The following is a 23803-nucleotide window of genomic DNA, read 5'->3' as shown; positions in this document are numbered from 1 at the left end:
TGAGTCAATGGTAACTGAATTAAATAGGTAAAATAGAGGTGCAACAAGTACTACTTGCTGATGATGTAATGCTGTTCTTGAGTGATCCCAAAAATCAACTTGGGAGTATATACAAAATATTGGATGAATTCGGTAACTATTTGGGGTATACAATACATAAGGAAAAGTGTCTACTGATTCCATCATCTAGGCAAATTGGAGCAAGAGAGCTTGGGCATTTGGAGGTAAAAATAACATGTGGTAAATTCAAGTATTAGGAAAAAATGTATGAGAATGTATGAGAGATCAACATTTCCCAGATACAACAGCTGCTTTCAAAATTGTCAGGAAGGAAAAAAAATGTCCTGCTGTGTCTTGTATGAAGGTACTTGCTAGTATGGAGTACTCTGGTCCCCCCCCCCCCCCCATGTTCAGCAGAGGCCCTTTTCATAAATGGAGACAAAAGGGACAGAAGAAGTTGGGGACATGGTAAGTCCTGATACAGGCAACTGGAAACCATTTTTCTGAACTTGAAGGGAGCTATGGTGTTTAAGTGTTCGATTTATTCCCATACTTACAATATAGATTAACTAGCTGATTGCCCGGCGTTGCCCGGGTATGTATTTGGCTAGTGTTGGCTCCGCCCACTTTTTCTAACCCTAACACACAATTACTCAATGACCAAGTTTGTGAGCTTTGCGGTCTTTGGAAACAATAATTTGCATTGAAATGAAAAAAATCTGATTGGCTGTTTGTGGCTCCACCCCTTTTCTGAATTTGAACCCCAGTCACCCAATGACCAACTGTAGCAGGTTTGAGGCCTGTGCCATTAACAGTGCAAGAATGGCAGCAATTAAATATTCCCCTTGAGAAGCAATAGGTGAAGTTTGATTCACTTTTGTAGGCTCCACCCACTTTTCTGAATATTTAACCCAGTCACCCAGTGACCAACTGTGCAAAGTTTGAGAACCCTACCATTAACAGTGTAAGTATGGCTGCAGTTTACATTTTCCCAGTGAAATTTGCATTTGTCTCCACCCACTAATGACGTGGAACTGCCTGTGTATGTATTTGACCGGTTTTGGCTCCGCCCACTTTTTCTAACCCTAATGCACGAACACTCAATGACCAAGTTTGTGAACTTCGGGGTCTTTGGCATCAATAATTTGTATATTCCCATAGAAATTAAACAAATCAGATTGGCTGTCTGTGGCTGCACTCCTCTCCAACATTTGAACCCCAGTCAACCAATGACCAACTATAGCAGGTTTGAGGCATCTGCTACAGCCCCGTTTCTATGGGTGTGTGATACGTGCAATCGCCCGGGGTGCTTTATTGTGCGGCAGGAGGGGGGGGGGCGCCGGAGCGGGGGAACGGACATAATAGTTATAACTCACCTTCTTCATCCGTTCCCCGCAGTTTCAATATCTTTCCTCTCCCGGCGTCCGTCGCCTGGTAACAGCGCCCCCTGTGATGACATACCGCATGTCATCACAGGAAGCACTGTGACTAATGAGATAGATGCCGGGAAAGGAAGGACATTGAAGCAGCGCGGGTTCGGCGGAAGCAGGTGAGTTATTACTATTATGTTCGCTCCCCCCGCTCCTGCGCCCAACTCATACCGCCCATACCAACTAACCTAAACTGTGGGAACCTACCTAACTAACCTAAACTGCAGGAACCTACCTATTTATCCTACACTGCAGGAACCTACCTACCTAACTAACCTATACTGCGGGAACCTACCTAACTAACCTATACTGCGGGAACCTACCTAACTAACCTATACTGCGGGAACCTACCTAACTAACCTATACTGCGGGAACCTACCTAACTAACCTATACTGCGGGAACCTACCTAGCCAAGCTATACTGTAGGAACCTACCTAACTATCCTATACTGCGGGAACCTACCTAACTAACCTATACTGCGGGAACCTACCTAACTAACCTATACTGCGGGAACCTACCTAACTAACCTATACTGCGAGAACCTACCTAGCCAAGCTATACTGTGGGAACCTACCTAACTATCCTATACTGCGGGAACTTACCTAACTAACCTATACTGCGGGAACCTACCTAACTAACCTATACTGCGGGAACCTACCTAGCCAAGCTATACTGCGGGAACCTACCTAACTATCCTAAACTGCAGGAACCTACCTATCTAACCCATACTGGGGGGACCTACCTATCTAACCTATACTGGGGGAACCTACCTATTGAACCTATACTGGGGGAACCTACCGATCTAACCCATACTGGGGGAACCTACCTATCGAACCTATACTGCGGGAACCTACCTATCTAACCTATACTGCGGGCACCTACCTATCTAAACTATACTGGGGGCACCTACCTATCTAACCCACACTGGTGGCAACTATACGGGCTACCCTATACTGGAGGCACCAACGTAGATAACCTATAAAGCAGGCACCTACCTATCTAACCTACACTGGGGGCAACTATGCAGGCTACCCTATACTGGAGGCACCTACGTAGCTAACCTGTTCAACCTGTACTGCGGGCACCTATGCCTGGCTCCATGGGGGTGGGGTGGGGGGCGATTTTTACACCCTCGCCCTGGGTGAAATTTAGCCTAGAAACTGCTCTGATCTGCTAATACCAGTGTAAAAATGGCAGCAATTTAAATATTCCTTTTGAAAATCAACAGGTGAATTTTGACTATTTTGGCTATTATAGGCTCCACCCACTTCCCTGAATATTAATCTCAGTCACCCAGTGACCATCTTGGCAAAGTTTGAGATCCCTGCCATTAACAGTGAAGAAGGGCTGCAGTTTACATTTTCCCATTGAAATTTGTTTTTGGCTCCGCCCACTTTTTGTAAACTGGACACACAGTCACTCAATGACCATGTTTGTGAGCTTTGGGTCCTTGGCATCAATAATTTGTATTTTCCCAGTGAAATGAAACATCTGATTGGCTGTTTGTGGCTCTATCACAGGCATGGGCAAACTTGGCCCTCCAGCTGTTAAGGAACTACAAATCCCACAATGCATTTGCCTTTATGAGTCATGACTGTGGCTGTCAGACTCCTGCAATGCATTGTGGGACTTGTAGTTCCTCAACAGCTGGAGGGCCAAGTTTGCCCATGCCTCCTCTATCCCCTTTTCTGAATTTGAACCCCAGTGACCCAATGATCAACTGTACCAGGTTTGAGGCTTGTGCCATTAACAGTGCAAGAATGGCAGCAATTTTAATATTCCCTTTGAAAATCAACAGGTGAATTTTGATTGTTTTTTTAGGCTCCACCCACTTTTCTGTATAATAATCTGTGCCATTAACAGTGCAAGAATGGCAGCAATGTAAATATTCCCCTTGAAAATCAAAAGATGAATTTTGATTGGCTGCTGTACACTCCACCCACTTTCCTAAATATTAATCCTAGTCACCCAGTGGCCAACTGTGTCAAGTTTGAGAACCCTGCCAATAACAGAATGGCTGAAATCAATCTAACAAATCTGATTGGCTGTTTGTGGCTCCACCGCCTTTAGTGAATTTGGTCCCCAGTCACCCAATTACTGACTGTATCAGGTTTGAGGCCTCTGCCATTAACAGTGTAAGAATGGTAGCAATGTAAATATTCCCCATGAAAATCAATAGCTGAATTTTGATTGGCTGTTGTAGGCTCCACCCACATTTCTGAATAATAATCCCAGGCACCCAGTGGCCAATTGTATCAAGTTTGGGAACCCTGCCATGTAAAAAATTAAGTTTCTGGCACCGCCCACTTTTTGTAACCTTGACATATAGTCACTCAATTACCAAGTTTATCAGCTTTGGGATCCTTGGTATCAATACTTTGTATATCTGATTGGCTGTTTGTGGCTCCGCCCCTTTCTGAATTTGAACCCCAGTCACCCAGTGCCCAGCTGTACCAGGTTTGAGGCATCTGCTATTAACAGTATAAGAATGGTTGCAGTTTAAATATTCCCTTTGACAATCAAAAGTTGAATTTTGATTGGCTGTTGTAGGCTCTACCCACTTCCCAAAATCTTAATCACATTCACTCAATGACCAACTGTGCAAAGTTTGACAACCCTGCCATTAACAGTGTAAGAATGGCTGCAGTTTATATTTTCCCAGTAAAATGTGTTTTTGGCTCCACCCACTTTGTGTAACCTTGTCACACAGTCACTCAATGACCAATTTTGTGAGCTTTCAGGTTCCTGGCATCAAAATTGTGTGAATGGAAGCAGTTTATCCAGCAAAGAAATCTGATTGGCTGTTTGTGGCCCCGCCCCTTTAGTGAATTTGGACCCCAGTCACCTAATGACTGACTGCAGCAAGTCTGAAGCCTCTGCCATAAACAGTGTAAGAATGGCAGCAGTTTAAATATTCCCCTTTAAACGCAATAGGTGAATTTTGATTGGCTGTTGTAGGCTCCACCCACTTTCCAAAATCTTAATCTTATTCACCCAGTGGCGAAGTGTGGCAAGTTTGAGAACCCTGCGATTAACAGTGTAAGAATGGCTGCATTTTTTCCCATTTAAAAGGAATGGCTGAATTTTGATTGGCTGTTTTATGCTCCACCCGCTTTTCCTGGATTTGCAACCTCGGTCACCAAGTGACCAACTGTGCCAAGTGTGGGGACTCTGGCTTGATTACTGTGAGAATGGCAGCCTTTTACATTTTTTCCATTGACTTGAATGGGTGGAATCTGATTTGCTGTTTGTAGCTCCGCCCAGGTGGGCAGGGGGGCCGCGAGACCCCCAGAACCTATCATCCCAGGTAGTAAGGAACCTGTATACCAAGTTTCGTTCAAATCGGTCAAGGGGTTTTCGAGTGATCGCGGCACATACACACACACACACACACATACACACACACACACACACACACACACATACATCCGATTTTATATATATAGATGATTGGATCCCTTGAATGTAATATACAAGACATTACTGTGACTACAAAGTTTGACATTTATATTGGTTGTGGTAAAGTGGCAAACAGTGTTGATCAAAAATGCCAATATTCTTTTCACACTTATTTTAGCAAAAATTATGTAAAGTCCGACTTTCAAGCAAAAATGCCATGGAAAATCATTTTGTAATAAGTTTGGTATCTTTTGCCTTTTTCACTAAATCTTGCGCTAATATTAACGATTTTTAATCTTTTTGTGAATTTTCACGGTAAAACGGTTTGCGCTATTTTTCACATCATAAAGGAAAAATAATTTTCTTTGACCATATATTATATTTTCTGAAAATAGAAAATGGCATTTTCGATGAGAAAATGACTTTGCCGCAAATTTGCAAGCAACAAGGGTCACAAAATCATTATCAGAATTGTATGTTGGATTATGGAAAATTGAAAATAACAAATATGTTCTCCACCCCTTTGATTCTTGGTCAGAAAACATGAACAAGGTTTGTGTTGCAGATGGGATACTAAGGGGTTGGGAAACTATAACATGCTGTATTTTAAGCAAAGTGTGGAGAACTTCACACTAGGTTTTGATGCACAAAGCAAAATATACATTTAACCTCCTTAGCAGTAATCCCGAGTCAGGTTCAGGACAGAAAACCGCAGCTCGTAAGCCCGAATGGTAGGCCCGACTTGGATCCATGGGAGGTGAGTTATGTGCAGGGCTGCCACAGATCTGACTAGCGATAGGATTTTTAGGGTCTAAAAGCTTGTGAAACAATTGCACCACTATAGAAACCTAAAATATGGAAATAATCATTACACAAGGGAGGGTAATATAAACTATGTTATTCCTCCACCTTATTATACATCAAATTGTCTTAAATGCGATCTGAAAGATGCAAAATTGTGGCACTGTATTTGTGGAAGTCCCAAGGCAACCCAATTTTGGGATGAAGTGATAAATTATGCCAATGCAATAAGTGAAAAAAATATATTGAAAGATACAGGGGGAAATCTAATCAAAGGGAGATTCCATCAAACTGGTTTCATATAGTATTAATAGTAGCAAGAAGAGTACTGTTTCATGCATGGTTGGACTCTGCAATCCATAATTTGATTAGAGTTAAAGTGCCACTGAAGCAAAAAAATAAATATTATATAATAATAACATTATATAATGAATTGTTTGTGTAGTATGGATATTTAATAGAACATTAGTAGCAAAGAAAAAAGTTCCATGGTAAAAAGAAGCAATTCAAACCTTATATAAAAACCTGGAGGAACTAAATTGTAAAAGTACTATCAAGATTACCCACTGAGAAATACTGTTCTTTTTTCCATTTATTTTTTTTTTCTCGTTAAAACACATTTTGAATAAAATAATTATTCGCAAAACGTACCCCCCAAAGAAAGCCTAATGGGTGGCAAAAAACCCAAGATATAGATTGTTTTGTTGTGATACGTAGTAATAAAGTTATAGGCGAATGAATGGAAGGAGTGCTGACAGGTGAAAATTGCTCTGGTTTTTTAAGGGGAAAACCCCCAGGAGATGAAGCGGTTAAAATTAAATACACGTGTCAGCCTCCATATCCCTCTCTCTCCATCTTCCCTTTAAAGTGAGTCTTTGTTTAAAAATGTAGCTATCTGAAAAAAAATGTATTTATTAAGATCACTTAGTTGATTATTTTGTATTTTAAACAGGAGGTGGAATAACCGGAGGTGGAGGACTTCAAGGAATTGGAGGTATGTCAGGTGTGGTTGATAGTAAAGGATAATTAATAACAGGACATACAAAATGTCCAACTTGGACCTGATAGCTGCTCAAAGCTATATCTTATGCAGTGTTGTGGTTTTTATTTTATTTTTATTTTTTTTTATAATCTCTGCTTCCCATCACAAACATATTTATTGCATAATGAATTAAACAGCGCTACAGTATGATTAAAATTAGCAATATCTATGTGATTCCCTGTCCTACAGTAGCTGAATGTTTATTAGAGATCTGCCAGTGTTGAGAATGACAAATGAACTATGTTTGGATATATCACATGACCAGACGTAATAAGCATATAGGAAGTCCGTTTTCAGGCCCTGTGGGGTTGGCTGCTGTGACTCCCAACATTGCCACATCTCCACTGTTCAGATCACAGTAGAGAAAAAACTACCCAAATCTGCCTGAGAAGATAGCTTATTATTATTATTATTATTATTAGAGGTGTTGTTGATAAAAATAGAAATGTTGGGAACAAGGCTCAAATATATGAGGTGAACAGAAGTTCAGTCTTCTCTAGGTTGAGTTTCAGAAATATGTCAGACATCCAGGTGGAGATGGTCAGGGGCATATCTTGGTAATATAGCGCCTATGGGAAACATTGAAACTGCACCCCCCCCCATCCTGTTCAAAGCCCCTTCCCCTCTAAAAACAACATCTTTTCTTGTGTATATGTGTTATGGTTGCCTATGTTTTTTGGGTGCAGACAAGTGGAGATTTTGTCCAAAGTGTGTGGTGGTGGTGGTGGTGGGGGGGGGGGGGAGTTTAGAGAATAACGGTGTGAAGGGAGATTTGAGTGACATCAGCATAGAATGAGTAGTTGAGACCATCTGAGGAGATAAGTTTGCCAGGGTGGAGGTGTAGAGGGAGAAGAATAGGGGCTGAGAATAATATACTGATAGAGTGTATGGTTTGGAGCAGGAAGAGGTGATCCATGATGTCGAAGGCAGAGAAGAAGTCCAAGAGGAGGAGAATGGAATAGTGTTTGCTGGATTTAGCTAGGAGGAAGTTGGTGACCTTAGTGAGTGCTGTCTCTTCAGAGTGGATTGGGTGGAATGCAGATTGAAGGCTGTCAAATAAGGCATTTGGGTTGAGAAAATGGGAGAGTCACTTTTTATCCAGGCACTCAAGGATTATAGCATTAGTATTTTTTTTAAGAAAATTTACTTTTTTAAAGAAATTATTTTTAACATGATGCAATTATTTTCATGCAGATATATTTATGTTCATGGCATTTTCACAGTACTATGATTTAATTTCTTACATATGTTATAATACTTGTATTTATTATGCTATACATAGCTACCCTCTTTCCCTGAAAATAAGACCTACCCTGAAAATAAGCCCTAGCTGGAATTATGAGCATGCTTGAAATATAAGCCCTACCCCGAAAATAAGCCCTAGCGGAAGCTAAAGAGGAGGAAGAGGCAGCCAGTAAGTGGGGACACAGTGGTGCAGTGCCAATCGGGCACTGATCCTGTCATTCCAGCACACAGCAAGGTTATCAGCTGTGTGCAGGGAAGACAGGGCAGGTGCCTGATCATTACAGTAGCATACTTTCAAATCCATGAACATGACAGTACAAAGGAACAGGAAATATTCTGCTGAGAGACACTTCCTAATAGAAATATAAGACATCCCCCGAAAATAAGCCCTAGCACATCTTTTAGAGCAAAAAATAATATAAGACACTGTCTTATTTTCAGGGAAAGATGGTATAGGAAAGAGAAGTAGACACACCTTCCAACTATTTTAAATGGGAAAGATTGGAATAATTTTAGTGCAAATATAGTGTTGGCTATTCAAACCTTCATAGATGCCTGCAAGGCTCACAATACAATACAAAGCATCATTGTAAATAAGAAATGCTACAATTTAGCTGTTGCATGCACCATTAGGGATGGTCGGAATGCCAATTTCCGATTCCGCGGTAAATACGCATTCCGTCATGTACCAATTACCGATTCCGCTTTCCACTACCAATTTCCGCATTCCAATGCGGAATTTCCGCCGGAAATCGCGGAAATTCTGCCCAACTTTAACATCGATTTTCTCAAAAACTATAAGGTCTTTTTGAAAACGTTTTTTTGCATCTTGTTCAGAAGATTCTGTTTAATAAACCCCGAAACTTTGGTGCTTCTAGGTCTTAAGGGGGCTTTGCTATTAACCGCTAAAGTCGGCGGATTTTTACTGTAATGTAAAATGCAGAAAATCTGCATCTGCCCATTTTCTGCATTTTACATTACAGTAAAAATCAGCCGACTTTAACGGTTAATAGCAAAGCCCCCTTAAGTCCTAGAAACACAAAATTTTCAGGGTTTATTAAACTGAATCTTGTGAACAAGATGCAAAAAAAGTTTTCAAAAAGACCTTATAGTTTTTGAGAAAATCGATGTTAAAGTTGGGTGGAATTTCCGCCGGAAATTTCCGCGATTTCCGGCGGAAATCCGCCTATGGCACTTGCATTACCGATTTCCGCTTTCCGATGCGGAAATGCAATTTCCGATCGGAAATTCGGAAATTGCATTTCCGCGGAATCCGAATGAGCATCCCTACTTGTAATAATCAAATAATACTTTAGTATACAGTTTATGTATAAATCCATAACAAGAGGTACATGAAGAGTACAATAGGACAAAGGGATTCAGCTCAGAGCTAGGCACTGTCCAACCAAAAATCCAGAAATAGCTGGAGTTACTGGAGCTGAGAGATCAAGTAACTTGACTCAAATTTATTGGCATAACTTGACCTTTTACAAGAAATGTAACCTTTTGGTCACAGTGATTTTAAAAAATGTACATGTTCTGGCCACAACTCCGATATCTCCGATATCACCGCTCCCCCCTGCGACCCTTCCCTCCAATCAGCGGCAAGGGAAGGGACGCAGGCAGGGAGCGGTGATATCAGAGGCGGGGGAGCGGCAGAGACTGACAATTCAGAGGTAAACAGCCAGCTGGTGACACACAGCGTGTCGCCAGCACAGCATTTGATTTATGGGGGCACAGAAGAGCACAGGGGGGAGACTGGGGGAAACAGTATAGCAACAGAGGCTGGGTATTATATGCAGACCCTGCCTCTGTGTGCTAATTGGATTCTTAGAACCCACCTTGGGTTCTCTTTAAAGAGAACCTAAACCGAAGGAGGGGGAATAGTTTCACTTAACTGGGGCTTCCACTAGCCCCCTGCAACCACCCAGTGTCTGGGAAGTCACTCACCGATCCTCCGGTCCACCCCCGTGGCTAAATTTAATTTTGCCCCAACTAGCCAGTCGATGGCCATTGCGCCAGTCGCGAGCTTCCTCAATCATGCTCCTGATGCCGGGAGCATCCTGCACAGGCGCAGTAGGACAAAATCTTCTACTGCACCTGCAGGGGACATGCCCAGCAGCAGGAGCATGAATGAGGATGCACATGGCCAGAGCCGTGTAGGCACAGTGTACTGCTGGGACAAAACAAAACTTGGCCATAGCACGGGATCGGAGGATTGTAGATTGACTTCATGGGCACAGGGCAGCTGCAGGAGGTTGATAGAAGACCCAGGTAAGTGAAACTCTCACTTCAGTTTAGGTTTCCTTTAATAAGAAGGTAAATAAGCTCAATTGAAACATTTGCTAGAGACAATAGGGAATTTGTTGACCATACAGCTTTTACTAGCTTTCAAAGTGTACATAAAGTAATTTTGGCAGCTTTTCATGAATGATTAAGCATGTCTGTTTTGAAAATCATAATTTCTCTCTTTTTGTTGCACTTTGGGCCGTATACAGAATATTAAAAAAAAACAAAAAACGCATTGCATAAAAGTGATACATTGATTTACATGTCATTGAGTGAAGCACATATTTGATTCTCAAGCATAACAAAACTTTGTACTTGGTGGATCATAAACTCTTGTTGGCAAGTAGGCATAATCAATAGCATGCAAATAATTATGCAATGTTTATGCAAATTGAGAATGACATTTTTTATGACATTGTAACAAATATATTGTGATTTCTATAGCTCACAGAACTGAATAATAAAAGAAGCATTTAGCATGCTAGTTAAGTTGAACAAACCTGAACCAAAAATAAACTGATGAGGTCTACAATTGTATCTGTAGTTCTACTCGTAAATAGGAGTGATTTTGGAATCCCACAGGCTTATTGTATATTAAAAAGTAAAAAAAAATGTTTTTATTCTCTCACTTGAATTATGACAATTTTAAATGTTGTACAGCCCTCATCTTGGACTATTGGCCATTATTATCTGTTTCCTTTAATCAGAATTGTATCTCAGCTATGCAGGCATTTTATAGTCAGTAATTAGTTATCATAGAGAGTTAAACTACAGTCTGGGGAGAAATTGTCATTCAAAGCCCTGACATTTAAAGTACACCAGAGATGAAGCAACCTGCTTTAATTAATACTATCTACTAGTGGGGACATGAGAACAGACACTTACCCTGCTGTCTGTTTCATTCTGATCTGCCCTGTGAGCTTGTAATCCCCCCTGTAAAAACCACCAATTGAGCTCTCAGTCGGCTGCTTTATCAGGAAGCTCTACAGCAGTGAGAGCAGCCTGCTCAAGCCCGCCCCCTCTCTGCTTGTGTTCTGCTGAAGCCCGCCCCCTCTCTGCCTGTGTCCTCCCTATCTGTGAGAGCAGTCTGCTCAAGCCCGCCTCCCTCTCTGCCTGTGTTCTCTCTATCTGTCATAGGAACGGCATCAAAGAGAGCAGTGCCTGTGAAGAGAAAAGCAGCTCAGTAAACATAGATGTATTTATCTACCCGGCTAATTAGTGTCCCAGCTTAAGTTATACACTTATTTTTCCCCATCTGAGCCAGGAACATACAGGGACACGGCTCTACTGCTCTGACTGTGCACAGATCAAATGCAGCAGCAACTGTGCTTGTCTTTGGTTTTACAGGACTAAGTAAAGTAATTTTGCCTGAGATGCTTCCAGTGGCGTTCCTACCATAGGGCGGCATGGGGCGCCCCGCACCGGGTGTCGGGCGCCCCAGGGGGTGTCATCAAGGCCCCCACAGAGGCCTGTGCCGGCCGGACAGGAGGGGGAAAGCAACCCGGAAAGGAGGGGTGGCGGGGAAAGCGGCGGGGAGGGGGGCCGGACCCCCCACCTCCCTCACCTGGGTCCCCTCCTTCTGGCGCTTCACCCTCCTAATTAGCAGCAGCTTGATGAGCGGGCAGGAGCGGGCGGAGAAGACTTACTCACCTACTTCCTGCGTTCCAGGCGATGGCAAATAGCGTCATCGTCACCTGACGCTGGTCTCCACCTTCTCCACCGCCCACTGTGCTTCCTGATTTGCGGAAGCACAGTGAGCGACAGAGAGACCAGCGTCACGTGAGGATGACGTTATGCGCCATCGCCTGGAGCAGGTGAGTAAGTCCTCCCCGCCCGCTTCGCTAAGCTGCTGGCTGCTGCTAATTAGGAGGGGGAAGCGCCGGAAGGAGGGGACCCCGCCACCCCACCTTCCAAGCTTCCCTCATACCGGGGGCCACTATGCTACACTGGGGGCACCTATGCTACACTGGGGGCCACTATGCTACACTGGGGGCCACTATGCTACACTGGGGGCCACTATGCTACACTGGGGGCACCTATGCTACACTGGCGGCCACTATGCTACACTGGGGGCCACTATGCTACACTGGGGGCCACCATGCTACACTGGGGGCCACCATGCTACACTGGGGGCCACTATGCTACACTGGGGGCCACTATGCTACACTGGGGGCACCTATGCTACACTGGGGGCCACTATGCTACACTGGGGGCCACTATGCTACACTGGCGGCCACTATGCTACACTGGCGGCCACTATGCTACACTGGGGGCCACTATGCTACACTGGGGGCCACTATGCTACACTGGGGGCACCTATGCTACACTGGGACCACTATGCTACACTGGGGCCACTATGCTACACTAAACTATACTGGGGCCACTATGCTATACTGGGGCAACTATACTAGCTATACTGGGGCAGTGGCGGTGCCAGGGGGGTGGTTTGGGTGCTGAAGCACCCCCTAATATTGTCCAAGCACCCCCAGCGTGAACTGATTTTCGGCGTCTAATAGACGCTGTGTCAGTTCACTGACAGCAGCAGCCCGCAGCTCCAACAGCGGCAGAGCAGGGCTACAGTAAAATGGCGTCCGAAGCCCTGCTCTGGAGACTGAGTCTGCAATGCAGGGCTTCGGGCGCCATTTTCCCGTAGCCCTGCTCTCACCGCGGGAGTTTCAGTTGCTGGCTGCAGAGGATCGTGAGAGCTGCGCGCCGGACGGAGGCCGGGACAGGAGGTCTGCTGCTGCTTCAGGTGAGTAAATTTTTATTTAATTTATATTAGCAGGTGTATCGACTGTTCTGGCCAGGTCTGCTACATGATTGAAGTGTTTTCTGGCCAGGTTGCCACATGATTGCATATATTTTCTGGGCAAATCTGCCGACATGATTGCATGTATTTTCTGGGCAAATCTGCCGACATGATTGCATGTATTTTCTGGGCAAATCTGCCGACATGATTACATGTATTTTCTGGGCAAATCTGCCGACATGATTGAACGTGTTTTTTGGGCAAATCTGCCGACATGATTGAACGTGTTTTTTGGGCAAATCTGCCGACATGATTGAACGTGTTTTTTGGGCAAATCTGCCGACATGATTGCATATATTTTCTGGGCAAATCTGCCGACATGATTGCATGTATTTTCTGGGCAAATCTGCCGACATGATTGCATGTATTTTCTGGGCAAATCTGCCGACATGATTGCATGTATTTTCTGGGCAAATCTGCCGACATGATTGCATGTATTTTCTGGGCAAATCTGCCGACATGATTGCATGTATTTTCTGGGCAAATCTGCCGACATGATTGAACGTGTTTTTTGGGCAAATCTGCCGACATGATTGAACGTGTTTTTTGGGCAAATCTGCCGACATGATTGAACTATTTTCTGGTCAAATCTGTTCACATTACGTGTATTTTCTTGAGAAAACCTGAACAATTATGTGAATTTTCTGGGGAAAGGCCCACTGTCTTTGTGTTGCACTTTTAAGGGGAACCCGAGGTGAGAATAATATTGGGCTGCAATATTTATCTCCTTTTAAGCAATACCAGCTGCCTGGCTGCTGTGCTGGTCCTCTGCATCTAATTCTTTAAACCATAGACCCTGAATAAGCAAGCAGCAGGTCAGGGGCTTCTGACAATATTGTCAGAACTGACAAGATTAGCTGCATGCTTGTTTCTGGTGTAATTCAGTTCACTACTGCAGCCAAATAGATCAGCAGGGCTGCCTATTGTTTAAAAGAAAATGAATATGGCAGCCTCCATATCACTCTTATCCCGGGTTCACTTTAAATTAGTTAGCTCTGCCCTCATCCGGTCATGGCCACGCCCATTTTTCGCCGCGGCGCGCAATGCGCGCCGCATGTTATAACCGCACCCATTTTTTGTTAGCTATACTGGTGCCACTATACTATACTAAGGACAACTTTAGGGGGGGGAGCGAGCCTACACCTGGCATTACCCGCCGTGTCACGTTTAGCATGCCACATTTGCTGTTTTTTTTTTTTTTTAATGGGGGGGGGGGGTGTCTTTTTAATACCCAGCACCGGGTGTCAAATGCCCTAGGTACGCCACTGGATGCTTCTCATTCAGGTACACTTTAAGCTCTAACAGGAATAGGTGGCATAATTATGAGAACTAGGACTGAAGTTAACTGTCTTTAATGGGTTACGCTTATTTCCTTTCCTGGGTCAGTTGAAATTTCCATGATAGGAGAAGTTTTGCTCATCAATAATAGGATGACTGAAGATTCTTCTAATACATCCCCAGATTTCTGAATTTCCAACATAGCTCATAACCTAGGGTGTTTGGGTTACCAGCATTGACTCTAAGGTGCTTCAGATAATAAATACGTAGTGTTGTTTAATCTTTTGAACTGCAATTTATTTACTGGCTTGCAAGTACTCCTCTAGGCTGATTTACTTTAAATTTTCTAATTTAGTTTAGTTTAGTTCTTTCCTTACTTCTATGTATTCCATGGTCAACAGGGCACAAACTTGTTAAAACCATGTGGGTTTTGCCACATAGCATTAAACTCGCACCACCATGCATATAAAAGCTCACGACTTTGTTTACGCACGTTCACATTTCTGCTTTTGCGTTTCCTCCGCGTTAAAAAATTTGACCACTTTATAGTTTTTTCCACATACTTGTAAAATCACACTCGCGCTCACACACACACACGAACACACACACGCACGCACGCACGCACACACACACACACACACACACACTCACACACACTCACACACACACACACACACACACACACACACACACATATACACACACACACACACACACACATACACACACACACACTCTCTCTCACATACACACACACACACACACACACACACACACACACACACACACACACACACACACACACACACTCTGTGTGAAAAAAAGGCAAACACAAAATGTAATCTCATGGGACACACAAAAAGATAAATTAAAAATGGCCAAAATATTGCACAGTCAAGTGTAGTATAAAAACAATTATTCAAACCATAGAACAGAGACTTCAGCAATAACACATAAGTAAATAATAGGCAATGTAGTAGTATGTATCCACCACACGAGGGCAACGTAGGAAGGCAGTAGAGATATTAGAGAAATAAAGAAAAATGGTTGGTGGTGGAGGGTCATTTGAAGACATGGGTGAAGCGAGTAGTTTTGACAACATTGATATGGGTACCAGGCTAGCACTCAGCTAAATCAACTGTTTATGAGTGTGTGTTCTGATGCACAGCCTGCAGTGCTGTAAGGTACCCGATCATTACAGGATAATTCTGGACAGCAGACTTGTCCTACATGCTATGCTCAGTATGGACATGCCCAGTGTCTGTGAACAAGGGTTCTTTGCCATGCGTAATGGCAATGGCAAGGAATCCATGCTAGTGTGGATCAAGCCTCAGCTTTACCAAAGCTGACTGAAGTTTAAACACAGCTCTAGTATATGCCAATAAAAAACAATCCTCAATTACTGTGTATCAGTTATTGGAATTCGTCTAGTAATATTAGCGTTGGGTGAACTAGGTGATGTGCGGTTTACTGGGTGAACCTTATTGGGCGATCTGCTTGCATGTGGTTAGCTGGACGACTGAGAACCCATATTTTTGAGTTTGTGGGTTCAAGGTTTTGCAAATCCCCAAATCCCTACATGAAATTGGGTTAGCCCACTGAACCAGACCCCACCTGTGCTGCTGGCTTCCCCAAATCCCCGTCTTACCATTCCGGAGTCTGGATGTCCCCACATCCACTGACTCATTCCTCCATCACGTCTTGTGGAGCTGTGCAGACATCACCGCTCCTGGACCATATAGAGCTGGAGGGGAACTGGATGGGCCTTGCTGTACCATCATCTCTAATTAATACTTTTGTTCCCCAGATGCTTTAAAATATTGGTGGAAACATGCCTTACATTAATGCAAATAAGTTTGCGATTTATTTAGTTTAGTATGCTACGTTTGATTGTTCCCCTGTGCAAGTTACTAAAGATGCCCTATTGTCTATATGTCAACAAAAAATTCAATAAATATATTGAAACTGACATATTAATAAGGACATTTATTTATTAATTATTATTTACTACTGAAATTATTTAAAATTTATGGGAAAAAATAAGGAGAGAAAAAAACCCTCCACTTTTTAGATTTCACTTTTGTTTTATTTAATTACCACTCTATACCACCAGATTTACAAAAGAGTAATCAGAGTTTGTTTTCCCCTGGCCATCCCCAGTTTGTCACTTTATTGACATAGCACATCACCAGCTATGATAATTTTGTGAAAAACATGTAATACGCATCATTGGTGCTCAGTACGGCTGTAGTGTGTGACAACAAACTGCCAAAAAGTGATAAATCAAGCCCATTGATTGGCCACCAAGTAAGGAAAAAGTGGAGAGCATGTATAGTGGTCTTTTTAGCTGACCACCCCTTAGATAAATACAAGAAATTATGATAAATAGGGCGATCTGAAAAGTGCAACTATTTTGAAGAAATAATGGCACTTTCCTGGTGAATAACCTCTTCCATTTCTTTATAATCAGGCTCAGTGCATTATTGTACTGAGTTAAAACGGACTTTTGAAAGTCCATGCTGTTTTAACAGGGACAAGCCTCTTCTGCCTGGCGTTATATTGCAGTTAAAGGTAATGCATTTTTGTTTCTTTGCTTCTCTTAAATATATTTAGTGTAATATTTTTTAAGGGGAGGTTAAGCATCCTTTTCATCCCTTTCATACACCGTATGGTTCTAGTTCACCATAACTTAGGTAGGTGCTCTTTAAAAATGTTGAGAGGCACTCCATTCTTGGCTCTAGATACATCTCTGGCACTGTATTTGGCCTGAGGAAGTGGGCATTAGACCCACGAAACGCGTTGCCTGTGCGTGATTAAATGCCATGTGAGTGTGTCATTATTGAGGTAAGCCACGCCTTCCTTTATTGTTTTAGCTGTTTTTAACATAGTTTTATCTATCATTTGGTGCCTCTTCCCCCCTTTTTGCTCTTTAAATCTGTTTATCTTCTGATTCAAAGTCAAATAGATGAGTCAGCCAGTTGATTTTTTCCCCTACTTGTTGCCCATTCCAACTCCACTGTATTGAGTAACCATTACGTTTAAAGAAAACCTGTACTGAAAAAAAGTTCCCCTGGGGTACTCACTTCAGTAGGGGAAAGCCTATGGACCCTCTGGAGGCTTACCCCATCCTTCTGTGTCCCACGGCAGTCTCGCTGCAGCCCATGGAACGCACAGGTGACAATTTGTCGGGCTGTGCAATATTTACCTTTTCTGGCTCCAGCGGGGGCGCTGTTGCGGCTCTTCCCATGGAGATAGGCAAAAAAAGCCGATCACTGTCGGGTCCGCTCTACTGTGCAGGCGCAGGAGACTTGCGCCTGCGCAGTAGAGCAGCCCGACGGAGATCGCTATTTTCGCCTATCTCCGTGCAGAGAGCGGATACTGTGCCTGCGCTGGAGCCCGGGAGGGAAATATTTACATTGGCACTCCGGAGGATTTTTGCCGCCGCCTTGGGGCCGAGGAGGACGGGGGAAGCCTCAATAGGATCCAGAAGCTTCAACCACCCGAGTTGAGGACCCCCCAGGGGAGTTTTTTCATTACAGATCTTCTTTAAAAGAAAACGCTTTTGCTTTAATGGATTTTGTCACTAATCAAATTGGTTTAAACTAGTGACAATTGTACATTTAAACCAAGCTGTGGATACAGATAAGGTAAAACCGAGTTAAAGAGGACCTGAAGTGACTTGAAGCATGATGAGATAAATGTGTGCGTAAAGTCCCGATCCTACTTAAAATTAGCCTGTGTTCCTTTTCTCTCACTAAAAATCGCTAGACGCTTTTTTTTTCCTAGCGATTTCCAAGCAATTTTTCACTGTATAGAAAGCGTTTTTCCAGTGTTTTTTCAGCTATTAGTGTTTTGTGATTTCTAGTTCAATTTAACCAGCAGAATCGCTCCAGGATCACTCAGAAAAAGCTGCAGGCAACACGTTTGCATTTCAGCAAATCGCAAATCGCTTCGGTGAGAACACTTTCATATACTTTCATTGTACACACGTTTTTCAAACTGCTAGTGATTTTCAGCGATGCTGAAATCGCCCTGAAAATGCATAAGTGTGAATGGGCCCTAAATCGCTGTAATGTAGCTCTCACTGACAACTAATTATGGTTGTAAAACTTTGTGTGGCTGAGAATAATATAGTTTGCGATCTGACTGTATGGGAGCTGCATGACACTAAATGACTGCAGTCATGCACATGAGACCATCAAGACTTTAAAGGCGTTATTGAACCTCTAAATGCAAATTATGATTCCAGGAAAGTCCTATTTAGGATTAGGACTACCGATGCAATTGTTTATCTCATCAGTTCATTTTCAGTTCAGGTTCACTTTAACCTACAGTCTCTTTCCAATAATAACGTGTGATTAACACTGAAATGTACTTTAATCTTTTATCAGCTGCTCTCTCCAAGGTCTCTGAACACTTTCCTATGCAGTTCTGACTAAAGTTGGTCAGGGACCGTCTCCTTGTTAAAGCGGAATATAACCCTGCATTTCAACTTTGCTCTAAAACATTATTTACAGCATATTATATGTAACCAGCATTTTTTTTTACTAGACCAGCATTGGAAGGGTTAAACAGAGGTTTTAAGTTCCGTGGAGAGATATGCAGACGTTCAGATAGTTACATTCTATTTAGTTATATGTATATATTTAGAAATGTTACACACTCTTTGGCTGTCCTCCAACTCCTTCTCAGTGAGAGATATGAGTCACATTCAACACTTAGATACATTTATGTACAAAATGTATCTCTCTCAAGTTCGGATGCGTCTGCAAAAATCTCCAGGAACTTTAAAGCCCTGTGTAACCCTTCCAATGCTGGTCTAGTAAAAAAAAAATGCTGGTTGCATATAATATACTGTAAATAATGTTTTAGAGCAAAGTTGAAATGCAGGGTTATATTCCGCTTTAAGAGAACAATTCTAGTGTCTTTATCCAGAGCCAAAGGAGGCAGTCATATGATTGTTACTTTAACTGCTAATTTATAGTGTACCTGAGACAAATGTAACAAAAGGTTTTATATTTACCTGGGGTTCTTCTTCCAGGTCCTTGTAGTCTTTCTGGTCCCTCAATGTCCTGCCGTTCCCTTCTATTGTCAGGTTGGTAAAGTCCATGGCTTGGCTGAGTTGCAGACTACCATGCATGCGTGTTCCTGGCCATACACACAACTTGATCGCACTCCCGTGGCCGGGAGCATTCTGCGCATGTGCAGTTCATTAAGTCTGTAACTGAGTTTGCAGAGAAAGCTCCTGGAAACAGGATTGCAATGGAGGACGTGTGCAGCCCAGAACAGCACATGTGCAGTGGCCCATAACCCAGCTGGATCATGGACTTCAAAGGGACACACCAAAGGGGACTGAAGGGACATTTAAGGTTCAGACTACAGGGAGCTGGAGTGAGCCCCAGGTAAGTATAAATCCTTTTACTACATTCATCTCAGGTACACTTTAAAGAGACACTGACACGAAAAATAAATGATATAATGTATTGTATGTGTAGTACAGCTAAGAAATAAAACAGTAGGAGCAGAGACATGAGTCTGATATTGTTTCCAGTACAGGAAGAGTTACGAAACTCCACTTGTTATCTATGCAAAAGAGCCATCAACTTTCAAAGTCACAGAGAGCTCTGTCTTCTGCTTGTTATCTCAACTGTCAGTCACTGTGTCGTTTTTTTCTTCAGCAGAGGACAGTTCAAAAATGCACTTGGCTGCTCTGTAAAATCATTTACAATGCTGAGTGGTGTGTAAACTGAAAATATTAGAGAATGATGCAACGTTATAAAAACACTATATAACTGAAATTAAAAATATGAGAATATTTCCTTTGCTACTAATGATCTAGTAATTATCCGTGCTACACATACAATTCATTATATCATATATATTTTTTTCGCTTCAGTTTCTCTTAAGGACCAGCCTATTTTCCTGAGATCGGTGCTGCGTGGGCTCTCCAGCCCACAGCACCGATCAGGATTGAGCCAGGGTGATCAGACTTCCCCCCTTTTTTCCCCACTAGGGGGATGTCCTGCTGGGGGGGGTCTGATCGCCGCCGGCTTGCTGCGCTTTGTGGGGGGGCACTTCAAAGCCCCCCTCCAAAGCGATTTCCACCTTCTCTGCCTTTCCCTCCCTCTCCCTGTACCTGTGGGCTGTGCAGGATGGATATCCGTCCTGCACCGGATAGGATAGGCTTTAGCCTATCAGATGCTGGCGATCCCCGGCCAATCAGTGGCCGGGATCGCTGATCTCCTTTACGGTGCTGCTGCGCAGCAGCGCCATATGATGTAAGCAGCGGGGATTTCTTCCCTGCGTGTTTACATTACGCGTGCGAGCCACGATCGGTGGCTTGCACAATGTTCATGGAGATACCCTCCGTGAACTGGCATGGAAAGGCCGCTCGAACAAGCGGCTGTTTCCATGCTATACCACTAACGACCCGCCGACACCTATCGGCGTTAGGCGGTCGTTAAGTGGTTAAATTAGTTAAAGTAGCAATCATCTGACTACCTTCTTTGGCTCTGGATGAAGAAACTGTTTTGTTAAGTATTTAATACTGTTAATATAGTATTTAATTGTATATATTGTTAAAAAAATTAGCATTTAGAAAAGAATAAAGTTTCCTTTGTTTAGCTTTGTTTTTACAGTTAAATGTGAAAAACATTACTCTGGATTTTTATTGTTTTAGCTCAGTTTATAATATGTCCTTATTAATTCATCTTAGGTGGAACAATGGGATATCAGTCCATGTGGGGTAGGTAGTTCAATTGCAGTTTTTACTAGTATAATGAATTCCCACTCACCATAACAATCCAACATTGACATAATTATTCAATAACGATCTATGTGCAACTTTTATCAACAGACCTCCAAGGAATTACATCCACTGGAACCCATTTTATCACTGCATTTCTGCCAAATAAGAAAGATAACAGTCTTTCTACCCTGGACATTTTAGTAACTGGAACATCACCTTCTAACACCAGTGTCTCTATCAATGTTCCCACAAGCAATTTTATGAAGACATTGACAGTTGGACAAGGAGAAACTGCCACTACTACAATCTCATTCAATAAAGAAGTAAAAGAAACATCTCTGTCCTCTAACCTTGTGATGATTAAATCAGATTCACCCATCACTGTGATGTCTCGGAATTACAGAGGCAACAGTGGTGATGTGGCTTTGATTGAACCCGTTAAACAGTGGGGAACAAATTATTACGTATCCACACCACCAGTTGGACCAGCAACTGAGTATAAACAGTTCTCTGTTCTTTCAGGTGAACAGCCAACAACTGTTGACATTTATCTAACAGGAAGTGTACGTTATGCAAAAAGGAAATTTACAAAGGGTGAGAAGATGACCATCAACCTTTCACCACTTCAAGCTATGCTAATTCAGAGTAAAGACGATCTTTCAGGAACCAGAGTGCTTTCTCAATCCCCTGTCGCAGTTATGGCTGGGCACTCATGTGCTCAAGGTAGTGGAGGTTGTAGTCATGTCTATGAGCAACAGAAGCCTGTTAGTACTTGGGGAAGCTCATTTCACATCCCAGGCTTGTCCGACCAGGCTACCTATGATACTGTATATGGGATGTCTTACGAAGATACTTTCATTAAATACATGTCTGGAAACAAGACAGTGGAGAGAAATATGTCAGCTGGGCAACAGATAGAAATTAAAGTCAGTAGATCAATGCCGCTGTCCATCAGCAGCAACCATAATATGCAAGTCTTTCTTTTTGGAAGGGGTGGAATGTATAATAATCAGCGTATTGGACCTTTTCTTACTACGATACCCGCTGCTGAGAAATACGGCATTTCGTATAGCATACCTTCCCAAAGTAATTGTCAAACTAATGATGCCATTATCATAGGCAAGACATCAATTACCCCTGGAATCACCATTGATGGAGAACGTCCAGAAGTCATGGAATGGAAGCAGTTCCCAGGAACGGAATACTCTTGGGCGGAATATACCTTTGCCAAAGGCAATAACTCTCACACCATTCAACATGCCTTTATGCCTTTTGGAGTTCTACTCATCGGTTACTCAAAAAATATGACTTACGGATCTGTGGCGCCTTGTACTGCAGGTAAAATAGTTTTTACTTTCCAATATAAACAATTCACATGTACCGGATAACTTTATCTTACCTTTGTTTGTTTGTTTCAGGATCTATGAATATGTGGTCAGGGGGTAACGTCCTTTTTATTCTCTTTACAAATTATTTATAGTGATGGTTTTAAATTGTTTCTGTTTCAAACCTTTTTTTTTTTTACTGTTTCTTAGGTCATAGTAAATGGAGAATTCAGTTAACACGCATTGATACACCAATGAACTTTGAATGGAGTAAGTACATGGGGCATAACAGAGAAGCTAAATGGGGGAGGGACTGTGAGAATATAAATGATTTCTAAAGAAAGGGAGGGTGTGAGGGAGGGGCTGCAGTGGTGAGGGGTGGAGCACAGGTGTACATATAAAAGCAGTGCCTTGAAATTGTGCCGTATGGCAAAACTCAAATTTAAATTGCATACAAATCCACAGCGCTTGGTACTCAGATCGGCATCTGCAGTAACCCCACAGTGCTCAAAATCATGTTTCCATAGTGACCATCACCAGAAATAAATCGAGAAAGGTCATTTCTCCATCCAAGAAACATATAAACATTTATTAGAAGCTGAATCTACATCACATATACAATGACTTACTTCCAGGGTCCTTTTGACAGGGACCCTTAGTAGTTAAAAGCATATAGTGTAACCCAGTACACATTTAAAATCCAAAAACGATCTCATATAAGTTGCCCAGTCTCCAGTTCCTACCGGTTTCGGCCTTGCGCCGTCATCAGGGAACAGTGTTCCCTGATGACGGCGCAAGGCCGAAACCGGTAGGAACTGGAGACTGGGCAACTTATATGAGATCGTTTTTGGATTTTAAATGTGTACTGGGTTACACTATATGCTTTTAACTACTAAGGGTCCCTGTCAAAAGGACCCTGGAAGTAAGTCATTGTATATGTGATGTAGATTCAGCTTCTAATAAATGTTTATATGTTTCTTGGATGGAGAAATTACCTTTCTCGATTTATTTCTGGTGATGGTCACTATGGAAACATGATTTTGAGCACTGTGGGGTTACTGCAGATGCCGATCTGAGTACCAAGCGCTGTGGATTTGTATGCAATTTTTCTTGGAACCGATTGTGGATGTGGTTGATCCTGAGCAGCTGGTGGAACATACACATGAGATAAAGATTGGATCAGCGCCTGTATATACTACAAAATACAAAACTCAAATTTAGTTTTACGTGCGGAATGTAGTGAAATATTGGTATTGTTATCTGCATTATACTATCCCTATCTTAACCAGATAGGGGATAGTATAATGTCATGGCAGTGACCAGGGGTGTAACAACATTTATCTGTGAGAGTGCAGGGTTTAAATATCCTGCCTCTCAATTAAGTAGGGTGCAGTACCGCCCATGGCCACCGAGAGGTGCGCACCCGTGAGATGCCA

General features: G+C 42.7%; 1 protein-coding gene across 50 annotated transcripts in view; it reads left to right on the top strand.

The window, feature by feature from the left end:
* LOC137521919 (fibroin heavy chain-like) overlaps positions 1–23803 on the top strand; it is a 387111-nt gene that overhangs the window by 160539 nt on the left and 202769 nt on the right. For 46 of the 50 annotated variants that reach the window (XM_068241809.1, XM_068241813.1, XM_068241800.1 and 43 more), the window contains 5 exons: positions 6584–6625; positions 21010–21039; positions 21151–22380; positions 22461–22484; positions 22578–22637. In XM_068241809.1, coding sequence (XP_068097910.1) covers positions 6584–6625; positions 21010–21039; positions 21151–22380; positions 22461–22484; positions 22578–22637 — 1386 coding nt within the window. The remainder of the gene's footprint in view (positions 1–6583; positions 6626–21009; positions 21040–21150; positions 22381–22460; positions 22485–22577; positions 22638–23803) is intronic. The other 4 variants (XM_068241835.1, XM_068241810.1, XM_068241828.1 and 1 more) reach the window with 3 other exon arrangements.

The sequence above is a fragment of the Hyperolius riggenbachi genome, chromosome 6 (assembly GCF_040937935.1).
Source record: "Hyperolius riggenbachi isolate aHypRig1 chromosome 6, aHypRig1.pri, whole genome shotgun sequence".
NCBI classification, from domain to species: domain Eukaryota; kingdom Metazoa; phylum Chordata; class Amphibia; order Anura; family Hyperoliidae; genus Hyperolius; species Hyperolius riggenbachi.
This window is presented reverse-complemented; position numbering and strand designations above follow the sequence as displayed.